The sequence below is a fragment of the Vespula pensylvanica genome, chromosome 1, assembly GCF_014466175.1.
Source record: "Vespula pensylvanica isolate Volc-1 chromosome 1, ASM1446617v1, whole genome shotgun sequence".
Classification (NCBI taxonomy): Eukaryota; Metazoa; Arthropoda; class Insecta; order Hymenoptera; family Vespidae; genus Vespula; species Vespula pensylvanica.
Genome location: NC_057685.1, coordinates 17576489 through 17589060, shown reverse-complemented (window position 1 = coordinate 17589060; position 12572 = coordinate 17576489). Strand labels below are relative to the sequence as shown.

The 12572-nt window shown below is 40.9% G+C and overlaps 1 protein-coding gene across 1 annotated transcript; it reads left to right on the top strand.

The window, feature by feature from the left end:
• The first annotated feature begins 9928 nt into the window (after positions 1-9928).
• Positions 9929-12301, top strand: LOC122638010. The gene is made up of 2 exons (XM_043830614.1): positions 9929-10154; positions 10380-12301. The coding sequence occupies exon 2, from the start codon at positions 10403-10405 to the stop codon at positions 11738-11740; it is 1338 nt and encodes a 445-aa protein (XP_043686549.1). The 5' UTR covers positions 9929-10154; positions 10380-10402; the 3' UTR covers positions 11741-12301.
• The last annotated feature ends 271 nt before the right edge of the window (positions 12302-12572 follow it).

Sequence of the window (12572 nt, the reverse complement as noted above, 5' to 3'; positions counted from 1 at the left end):
TGCCTTAGTGGATTTAATATTATTATTGTTCGTTCGATTACAATTTTAATAATATAATGTTTATTTTTGTTATGCAGATAACCTTTGGTATCACACGAAATTATATCTTTTTCTTTTCAGAGGAAAGTAATCGTTTCGTTTGTTGTGTCTTGTTTATATTTATTTTGTTTATATAGTATAAATGTATTCGAATTAAATTTTGATGTTATTTCGAGCCAAGTGAATTGCGAGAAGGTGACAATAATTTTACAACCTTGCGTATGCGTATATCCCATTTTCGTAGGATGCTGATTGAGGACAGATGCACGAGTAGGGGCACTGTATGGTATAGATGAGGGTACCGAAAGACAGAAAGAGAGAAAGTACAACGACCCCCTCCCTCGAAAATACAATAGCGCACTGGCTCTCTTTAGCTTGGCCATAGGCGACCCGAAAATCACTCGTCTATGACAAAGAACCGTGTTCGCGCTGCCGCAAATATGTTGTAAATATCCGAAGCTGAGAGCATCTCTCAACGAGCCAAATATACAAAGATATTTACTTATAAACTTCCGAGTTAGCCGCATTTAATATTAAAACGTATAAATTTTAGAGATTTTGCCAAAGAAATTAAAAAACTTTTTAATAAAAATACGAAATAAAGATAAAAATAATCGAAAAAATTGTAGAGGAGACAAGAACGTAGAAAAACAATAATTGCAGTAAAATATGAAAAATTGCGGTAGAGAGCGTTTTGATCGAGTCAGAAGTCTGTTTCGTTTCCATAAAATCTGGTGCTCGCACGACCGACCAAAATCCTAATTAAACGGCAGATTCGAATCGTCCTCCCCAAACCTCCTCCCCCGCCCTCTCCCTTTTACTCTCCTCGTACAAGCTTAATCCCGGGAAAGCGCCGATAATATCGAACTATACGCTGAGTTAATTAAATTAAAATACTCGTATAATAGCGTGCCAGATGGCATGGCCAGAACACATAACTTGGTATCGAAGAGGGCTACCCCTCCCTCCTTTTGACTATCGTCCTCTCCATCCCTTCTCTACCCTTACGAACGCTATAATACGTAACTCGTTTGGCCTTGCAGGTTGACAAAAAAGCAAAGGGGCGGAACTGTCGCTGGATTTCGCTTGGCCAAAGCGTTTAGGGGAACTTTTGGCTACTTTTCGCAAGACACTTTTAGGAGTCTCTTGACCTCTTAGTTTTATACAATTTTTTCTTATTACCAAAACTATATATATATATATATATTATATGTATATATAATATATATATATTATATATGTATATATATATATATATTATATATCATATATGTATATGTATCCTTTGTTCTCAAATTCGCATACTTTTAAGAAATTATTCGAAAGCACGAAAAAGATATTCAGAAAAGTATAATACATATATACATGTTATAAGATAAAATATTAATATTATCCCATTGTATAATTTATGTATTCGTTGTTTATATCTTCCTTTTTAAAAATTCTTCTTTGTCTTAGAATAAAAATAAGAATGTAATACAAGTGATCCAGTTGATAGATATTATCGATACGATAAATCTTAGATACGAGCAAACCGATAAGCCGAAGATGATTACCTATTTACCAATGACAATCGAATGGTTATTTAGTTTCATGGGGTGAGAATCGAACCGCAGTTTAGTATTATGGATGCCCAAGGCAGGTCGTTAGCGGCGTTGTCGCAACATATGCGCTCGGCAGGCTCCATATGGGCCACCATGGACCCAAATCCATAGCCCCAGAAGCTAAAGGACGTACGTGAACAAGGGATCGATACCATTCCGCTCCTTAATCGGCCTGCTTTGCGGCTTTATTTCATGTTTTCCATGGTTTCGAAAACCATTTTCCATATTTGCAAAAAAAAAAGAGAGGAAGAAGCAAATAGAGGTAGTCTATTTACTTCTCTTTTAGATATACCTAAGCGTAAATCAATAATACTAATAATTAGAAACGATTATTGCTTGTTAAAACTTATAGAAATTTTATGAGAGAGTATAAGAGAGAATGGAAAAGAAATTAGTTAAAGTATTTCTTCGAATAATGTTTATTATAAAATATTTTCTATTAATAAAGTTTTATATGTCACGAAAGTATCATGAAATATTAACGAGACAACTACTGTGTATCGTAGTCTCGTTGCGGTTCGCTTATTGCAAAGGAGAGACGGTCAGTGAGATGACTTTAAATGCGACCATATGATGAGGGGTTCTAAAAACCTGGTATTTTTCACGAGCATTCAGCGTAGCATAGAAGAGTCCGTCGTTGTAGCGCACCCTCGAAAAACGAGGACGAGCTTGGTGCAGCAAGTGCGTGAATGGTGTAGGACTATCGCGAAGGCGAAGAAGAGCGAGAGAGCCCCTACAGAGAGAACGAGAGAGCGAAAGAGATAGATAGAGAGAGAAAGGGAGAGAGAGAGAGAGAGAGAGAGAGAGAGAGAGAGAGAGAGAGAGTACGGGCAGCAAGCAGGTTGACTAGCTTTGTCCATGGTCGATGATGACGATGGGGTCGGTCTCCGCACAGATGGGCCGCTAATCTCATTGAAAACTCATGAGGACTCTCAGGGGCACCGAGGGGGTTGTAGCTTGAACCCTGGCCTGGAAGGCTTCTCTATGGGTTCTTGCATGTGGGCCAAGCACCGTGCCAACCACCATATGTCCTCTGTATATGCATACGTAGACGAGATCGCGTGTGGCATGTGCCATCGAGCTATGTAGCTTTTACGGATGAACTTTTCTACCTAGATTATTTTGACTCGGTCTTTTTCTCACTATTTCTTTCTTTCTTCTTTCTTCTTTTCTTTTTCCTTTTTTCTCGCTGGCACATCAGAGTCCATACAGGCAGCCGACGGAAGTGCTCCTGAAGTTTTTCCAACGGATACTCTTCCGAATATTATACATATACATATTTAAGGTTGCGTGTCCACCATTAAGATCATCGTAGCATAACTCCCTGGTGAGTTGCTTTCTCATGCATATTCCTCGGTTTTAACAAATGCTTCGCTAGGAACGTCGAGATGGTTAGAGAAAGGGCTACGAAAGAAAGGCGGCTAAGAGGAAAAGAGAGGGAGAGAACTCCGGCACGCACTCTCCAGGCATACGGGGTTGCTTTACGAGCGGACAACTAAGGTATGCTCTGTATTTCGTCCTTGGTTCTCTCTCTCTCTCTCTCTCTCTCTCTCTCTCTCTCTCTCTCTCTCTCTCTGTCTCTGTCTCTGTCTTCTCTTTCGACCTCTTCTTCCACCTCCGGCATAGCTGCGGTTTTCGTAATGTGCCCTTTACAACAGGCCGAGCTAAAGCTTACGAAGGAAGGGATTTTATACCCTTAGATATCTCGGTAGCGATGCACCGACCGTAACCGAGTCCGTCGCAACTCGGTGACTTCGCGATACGCTGCACGTAAACCTCTTTCCACTTTCCAGGCAGATACCAACTGTCTAGCGCCTTCTTCGTTTTTCCTTCTTTTAATTTCACGCGTTCTTTTTTTTTTCTTTCCTTCTAATCTTTTTATTTCTTCTTTTTTTTTTTATATACCGACGCGTATATTTTTTTATTTTCCTTTTCCTCTTTTCCATTTGCCTAAAAAAATAAATTATTTCTTTAATCGTTACATGAAAATCAAATCGAAGATCTAAATTTGTTGACCATTTTCGATATTACGATACAGGTACACGTTGGTTCTCTTTATCCCGTACGACGTACCAATAAGATCAAGGAAGAACGCAGGTGTCCGGTTAGTTTAAGTCAAGACGAAGACGTCAAGATCGGCCGAAAATCGAGACACTCGAACAAATTACATATAGGGACAGACTTAATCTAGGTTCGTTTCTCGAGGGAATGCAAGGAGAGAATCAAAGTCACATCTGTGAGATTTAGAAGAACGTCACGGCCGTCCTGGATCTCCTCGAGGTAAGATTGATGACGTCTCTAGTGCTTTCTCTCTGCTCGTTCTCTCAAATACTTCTAGAAAGAGAAGGTCAAAAGGAGGATACGATTTCTGACTGGTGAGAAGTTACCGATTCGCATTAACGAACGTTTCCATATTAAAAATTAACGATAGATTATAATTTTCTTCGTTGCACTAAACATCTTATTTCGTTCGTTTTATTAATTCATCTATGATATCGTAATTCGTTTAAAATCGAATATTTAATCGGGTTTACATGTCTGGCAACTGTTTCAACAGCAAGAAAAATTCTATTTGAGAATTCGATTCTTCGATACCTCCGAGGAATCGAAGTGCAAACGAACAAGACGGATCGACGTAAGCGATTAAACGCGTCGTCGAGGTAATCTATTCCGCGTAACGGGAAACAAGTTCTCGGGATGGTGTGAGGAGGTGGAGAGTGAGGGTGTGGGGGTGGAGGTTAGGGGTGGGATGGGGACAGAATCGTCCTGCTAGGTCCTGCGGGGTCTGAGCGTCGTTCATCATTCGTTGGAACGGCGAAACGCTCGGTAGGTTTGGCTTTTCGGGGCAGAGGAGAAAGATCTGCATAGCGAGTCGGCATCTCGGGACGAGCGAGCTAAGTGCGGGATTATGCAAAGTAGTGGCCATACAGTATAAAAATACGGAGCGACTCTGCGCCATCTTTTCCGGACCATTCTAATAACTCCCTCTTCGTGCACCCTTATTCACCCTCTTTCTCCTCTTCACCTCCAGTCGTTGTCGTCGTCGTCGTCGTCGTCGTCGTCGTCGTCGTCGTCGTCGTCGTCGACGCAGAACCTTCTTTACCTCTCATTCCTCTCACCCCCGCACAACCACCGCTTTGCTCGAATAAGATTTCAGCAAATATAACCGTAAAACTGTCGACGAAGCTGCCGTCTACGTACCAAGTGACTCTCTGAACTCGAACTTAACGTCACATGAAAATACGTTAGCCTCTGTTCTTTGAAAATTTGTCAAACTCTTGAATAAAAGCATGGGTTAGGATTAAAATGAAGGTACCGAAGAAGCGTCGTTATCGATCGAAAACCTTGTCATTAAATACGTATTCCATCCAGTCGATATTTTTTGAGATTCATTCTGGATCGTGTACAATAGGGATGCGTAAATGTATTTAAGAGCATCTTGATACTCGAATCGAAGTCAGAGTACTCTCTCTCTTCTTCTCTCTCTCTCTTTCTCTGTCTCTCTCTCTCTCTCTCTCTCTTTTTCTCATAGTTATCGATATCGAATCAAATCGGCGTTAACAGAATGTTTTTAAGAGCACTGGACCACATGGCGCGTCTGTAAGACCAGTCATCGCTATGATTAATGATTCATGAATATTTAGACGTATCGTTAATTTAGATACATTGTGATTCGTCATCTCTTGAATATCGCGAACACCTAGTAAAATCTGTAAGTGATCATTGAAATTTGATCGATTGTCGTTTAACATCAGGATCATTTTACGTTCATAAAGAATTATCGCTTAATTAAAGAGTTCTCATTATCTTCTCAAGAATATAGAGAATATCCATCTTTCCTCGAGTAACTTTGAAGATACGTTTTAGAAAATCTAGGATCGTTCGAAAGGGAGATCCAAGAGGAAAGAAAGAGAGAGAGAGAGAGAGAGAGAGAGAGAGAAGTTTCTCGCTTAACTTTGGAAAGTAGTCGAGCAAAGGGCCTCACGTTTTCCGCGAGAAAGGAAGACGCGAGATAGCGCCGTCCGATAAGGCCGCTTGGAAGTCGCATTAATTTTCCTCGTAGCTCGAGCCCCTTCCCCTTCTTCCCTTTCTCTGTCGCTCCCTTTCTCTTTCGTGAACGTCCTTTCCTCTCGAAGCTTCAGTTAACTTACTCTTCTCTCTCGATGTTTCTGACGACGATAGTTGTGGTAGTAGTCACGTTGGTAGAGGACGACCGTACGCAGAAACGTTCCTCCTTGGCATTTAGGTAAGGTATTCACGTAACACATAAGCAACGCCACGCGAGCAGCCCACCGTGTGCACAGAGATAAGAGCCAAAGGTGGCATCTTAGCGACACTTCGAATTAAATTCCCGACGGCGAGCACACAACCTCTCTCTCTCTCTCTCTCTCTCTCTCTTTCTCTCTCTCTCTCTCTCTCTCTCTGTTATTCTCTTGATATCACTGAAACGATATCAACAAGAGGAGGCGGGGACAAACTTCTACAACGTGCAAAGGCACTGGTATACATCTTGAATTCAAATTTCGCGCCAGTTCCAAGGGTCGAGTTTATCTCGCGTTCAGTTATGAGTTTAAGTTCCGTCTTATGCGAACGATTTTGATAATTATTATATCCGTTCGAACGACAAACAAATTATTTTACATTCTTTTCTTTTTTCCTTTTCTTCCTTCGTTCTTTCTTTCTTTTTTGTTTCTTTTTTTTTTTTATTATACAAGTTTTACGAAAAAAATAATCAGACGTTCCGTCGTGAAATAAAAATTTTGACGTTTTAAGACAGAACGTCTCCGAGAGTTACTCCTTCTAAGAGAAACAGAGGTCCACTTTATATGCATGACCTCGGTAATAAGTCAAGGAATTGCTCGCACGTCCGTAAAATCTAAATCGTCCGCACTCATCTGAAGAGATCTACGTTCTGTCCCTCTTAGCCGTAGAACGAGGCCGCATACCGTGCTCGGTTATTTTAGCAATCCTCCGAACTCGTTACACATTCAATTTATCAGCGACTTGGGGCGAGACAAGGCTCGCTTGAAAATTCCTTAAGCACATTTCCTTTCCTTCGTAATATATATTTATACGTATATCTACATTTTGTTACTTCAATACGATATGACATCTTTTTGAGTTAATTGAAAATTCGAGAGTAGGACGAAAAGCAATCGAAAGAGAATTGAAATGAATCGAATGAAATATGGCGGGTGCAAGAGCGAGCAGATTTTCAACGGAGTTGCTAAAGCTGTAGGAAAAAGACAGAAAAAGAGAGAAAGAGAGAGAGAGAGAGAGAGAGAGAGAGAGAGAGAGAGAGAGAAAGGGATGAAGAGGAAGAAATCGTGTTAATGGTTGATTGATAAACGACCTCTCTTCATCGGCTCTTCATCGGCCGCATATTTATCACCGAACTCTTCGGTAACTTCACCGAATCGGCCGCTTCTGTAGAGCTTCTGCCAGCAAAGCGAAAAACGTTGGCAAGAGATAGCGGCTTTCGTCGGGAGAGCGAGAAAAACCGAAATTAATTCATGCGTCTGCCTTCGAACGAATATTCCGTCTTTCAGTTTTATAATCGACGGCGGAATGCAAAACGATTGGACGTGATTAATTTCAAAAGCAACGATTCTACCTTTTATATCGAGACGACGTCGTTATCGATACCATTCGATAAATTTATTAGATAGTCGATGAAAAATAATAAGAACTGACTGCATCTCGGATCGATACTCTTTTAATTATATCCACGATGATATCTACGATTTATTTTATTCAATAGGATGGACCACTATATTTCATTGAAATATGTTAATTCGTACATTCGACTTGACAAAAGCTGGAACACTTTGCCCTGATGCAAGCAAGGTGTCCCTCTACTTGATCTTCCCTGCGTTCGATGTCACAGTGCTAACAGCTTCCACGTGCCTGACACGTGTCAGACGTTAGCGTGTGACAATCCCACGTTTAACTTGGATTACTTAGTGAACCTGTACTTTCCGATCGATTTAAATCTTGCTATAATCATTTGTTTGATATTTAATAAAAAAGAAACAAAAGAATATATATTATCGACGATATTTATTAAATTTAATAATTATTAAATATATTTATTTAAACCATAAAAACGACTCGAGTGATAGCGTAAGAAAATAATACAAAACGGAATAAAGAATAAGCACGTCGTCGTCTTTAAGTTCACGGAAGCATGACGTGTACGATCGACAATAAATATGCTCTATATAATCCAGGAATGGCTCTGGCAAGATATAGAAGAGCTTCACGACTCCCTGCCGTGCGACGCGTGTCACACATAACGTCGTAGTAACGACTTTTCCAACTTTACGACTCTCAATTAGGATTAAATCCGATTGCTACCCTTAAAGGTATATAATCGAGCCGAGTGGTGGTCGCCTTGAAAAAATCATCCCTTGATCGTACATTAACGACCTCGAAGATGGTACAGTAGAAAGATATTTACGATCTTTTCGTTCGATCTCTTCATCTTCGAAGAAGAATAAATATTTATTCAATGACAAATAATAAGAAATATCAAAGAATTCGCGAGAGATCGGAAGTTTATTCGAGGACGTTTGTTGATTGAAAGATTGTTAGGTAATGGTGGTAGTGGAGGCGTTAGGTGGAGAGCTAGCTCAATCGAAAAGTCATTACAACTTTTTGCCGACTCAATCAAGAAGTTAATGTCCTTTAACCTTTCCAGATATTCCCTGTAGATTTGTTGGAATCACGAGAACAACGTAAAAATCCGACATCTCTCACATGCGCGATAAAATAGATTACTGGCTTATGATTGATCGCCTATTGCTATATCCAGAAGAGGAACTCAGATTTCTTTTCTTTTCTTTTTTCTTTTCTTTTCTTTTCTTTGGTTGTTTTGCTTTTTGGTCGATATTTCGGGCGATTAACGTTGGACGTAATCATGTATTTTAGATATTTCTCATAGTTTTGGCAACTATCGTATGTCATTTAGTTAGGATCAAGACATGTATCGAAGCGACGAGAAACGAGGATAATTCGTCAGGAAGATAATCCTGGAAGCGATGATCCCTTACGGAGCTTGGTGGTACCTTCTGTCTAACGCAGTCGATTTAACGCGCCTCATTTCTCTTTGTCGACGAGTCGTTCGTTTCGGCCAATGACCACGAATGAAGATCTATCGTATGAAATGAGAAAGAGAGAGAGAGAGAGAGAGAGAGAGAGAGAGAGAGAGAGAGAGAGAGAGAGAGAGAGAGAGAGAGAGAATAACGTTTGCTCGTTGATGATTAGATCTTCATCGAACTCGATCCTACAAACCCGTATAAATTTGTATATCCTATAATTTATCGTCACCGAAGTCACGCACAATACTCGATGGAATACTTTATCCTCTCGGAAACGAGAACAGGTTTCAAAACGAAACAGGTGTGTCAGCAGAACTGGGATCGTTCCACAGCTTGCAGAAAGTGCTGATTCCGAAAGGATCGATACAAATTTATCTTTTAGCTTTCATCGTTCCGAGTTGAATAATCGATTCGAGTGTATATATGACTATATATATTACATGACCGTGCGTGTGTGTATATATATATATATATATATATATATATATATATGTAATTATTATTTCTTAAGTCTTTAATATTATCCACGAATAGAAAGATCGTCGAGTAGGGAAAATGAATCCGTCGATGGTCCGAAATTGGTCGAGCATTAAATAATAATAATAATAATAATAATAATAATAATAATAATAAAGAGAAAGAAAAAGAAAAATGAAAGAGAGGAAAGAAGGAACGAACCGGCGTTAAAAATATTCAAGATCGTTCGTCAGGCTGTATTACAACATAAAGCATCCTCCCTCAAGCGTTGTTCTCGCGATCGGCACTACCACCATCGTCACCACCGTCACCAGAATTCTTTCGAGAATAGGATTGCGCAACGCGTGTGAGAGAATGAAAGAGAAGAGAAAGGGAAGGGAAGGGGGAGGGGAGAGATAGATATAGGGGTTGGGGTGAGTGGGAGGAAAAAGGAGTCGTCGACGTCGACGGCGATCCCGGGCACATGTGTCGAACCTGAAATATGTAGGCGTGGTCTAGATGGGACTAACAGACGCGTCCCGACGACCGAATATGTTCACCCCCTTCGTACGCTCCACCCTCGAATAGTAGTCGACGCTTCGCTATTGGCCGGCACCACCCTCGGTCGTCTCCACCTGCCTTCGAGCTACCCTCCACAAAGCAACCCCTAAATACGGGGGATGCGCGAACGGTTCCCTCATTTTATCCTCGGCAACGCCGAAACGCGCGTCCACCAGAGTGTTCTCCGGATTCGAATAGGAATCAGTGCGCGGATTCGAAGCCTCAGCCTCGGATCTTGAACTTTTTGTGCTTCCTCGAGAATTATATCAGTGTTAACGAATGCCATCATATTGGGAGGTGCCTTTTCTAAGGAGAAGAAGAAGAAGAAGAAGCCGTCGTATTTGCAAAGTCACACGTTGAGCGGACAAAGGCGTATAGTCTAACACGTGCTCCGGTAAGTGTCGTGTTAATTTCATTATTTATAAGATTTTTGTCACTCGTTATATCGTATTATTTTCGTATCATGACCAATATCGGATATAGCAGATAACACGATGGAGATCATCGTGTTTCGGGCATTTGCGATTCATGAAATGTAAATGCATGCACGTTACGATCTAAATAACTCGACACCCGATCCATCATTTATGTATGACCCATTGACGGCAAATTCTCGCAGGTTGATCATACGGAGCGAGCAGGATGACAATGGAAGATCGCACGGGTGGCATCGACCGTGCCGCCCCCGCTACATCGACTACGGCGACAACGGCACTTTTAACGTCGAGTAGTCCGTCCATGATCAGTGATGTCACGTCGGATGCATCTTATCCTCTCCAACGTGCCAGTAAGCGTTCCTTCGACGTAGCGTTTCTCGTCGCGCCTGACGAAAATCTGGCCCGTAGGCAGAGCGAAAAGCTCAGATTAATTTCTGGTAGAAAGGATCGTACGAGAGAATCCGTGTCATTGGATAATTCTTTGGACGCCGATAGATTGCCACAGAATTTGACTATAAAGCATTACGACAGCGACTCTAGCTCGCAGGAGAGACGAAGGCTGATGCATTGTACCGAAAATTCTCTGAGTCCACCGTATGTATCTCCGAGAACGTTAACACCGACATTGCCGGACATCGATTCGCGAAGATACGTTCCTACTCGACAACAAAAGAGTCCAAGCCCACCTGGATTTACAGCACAACAATCATTACTAAATACTTGCTCCGAATCATTGGATCCAAGTTTAACATGCGGCAAAGTTTACGATAGCAGCTTGCAGTGTCCCGTGGAAAGGCATGGTGAATCCAGAAGCGCTTTCACGAAGGTTCATCTTGGTAGTCAAAGAAATGGGTTTAGCGACGACGGACAAACCTCGCCAAGATCGTCGATCTCGCCGGACGATCGAAGGGAAGGCTATCAAGAGAGCATCAGTCCTCCGGTCGTTCCTCTGGCAAGTGCGACCACTTACAAATATACCAGTTTTCCCAGCAAAATGACGTATCCCTTTTTGGTCGGTCCCGAAGCAACGGCCAGTCAGCCTAGTCTCCTGGAGAACTTGAAAATTCCTCAAATAGCACAACCACCGAAAGTTCCAAGCCCAAAAGTGGCAACTTTTCGGCCGGATCTTCCACCAGTTTATCCGAATCTTTCGTACAATCCTATATCCGTTTTTCCACCAATGGCAGATGCTTTGACAAGGCCAAGGTTCTTAGCCACTGCCGCTGGAGTCGCTGGCCTTTTACCACCGTCCTTCGCTGCTTTGACATTGCCCGCGCAAAATGTTTGCGCCAAGTGCAATCTTTCCTTTCGTATGACATCTGATCTGGTATATCACATGAGATCTCATCACAAGAACGAGAACTCTGGGGAAGCTGCTCGTAGAAGGAGAGAAGAAAAATTGAGATGTCCTGTTTGCGACGAAAGCTTTCGCGAGAGACATCATCTAACAAGGCATATGACAGCTCATCAAGATAAAGAGAGCGACGCTATCGTTGATCAGGTTGAGGTCAAACGGCGTACCACCACTGTTCACAGCAAGTGACGCCGAAAATCCTCACCCGATGACGATTTACTTCCCAGCGGATATTCTTTCGAGAATTGACGCTTCTTTTTTAATACAATTAACAGACCAAAGAATAACGTCGATCGTCGAGGATCGTTGTGTATCATCTCGTTTCGTCTTAAACAAATATTTCCGAGATTTCGTGCAATCCCTTTTTTTTGATTTTTTGTTTTTTCAGTTCTTATAAATAAAATGAAAAATCGAACGCGTCCTTGACGTATTTCATCGGGTTATTAATCTTTGTTCGAAATATTACGTAGGATCGTTCTGTTAAAGATAGTTTTTTCTATTGTTTCGTTCATTCGTTAATAATTTCGTTCGATATTAGTCGAAACAGTGGTACGTTTCGTGATATTGTTTCGTCAGTGTGTTAAAGGTATATATGTATATATTAAGACACTGTCGATCTCAATTATGATTTAAAAAAAGAATAGACTCTAGTCGATAATTTTGTGCAGCTCGAAAATTAGAACGTAGATCGTTCGACAATTGAACTTTGTCTCCACTTTAAATAACTTCGCACATTCTTCGTAACGCACATATAAAGTAAAGCACTTTACGAAATTTGTGTCGTATATATATATATATATATATATATATATATATATATATATATATATATCTACCAATGCGAAAAGTAATCACTATAGATATATTATAACCAATCAAATCTATCTTACGAACCGCGGTAAAAAAAAGAAAAAAAAAAAGAAAAGAAAAAAATGGACATTCCCTCTCTAGTCAATATTAGGTAGGAAGAATTTGTAAATATCTTTGTCGATCACAATTTAACTGTCATACACGTACCTAT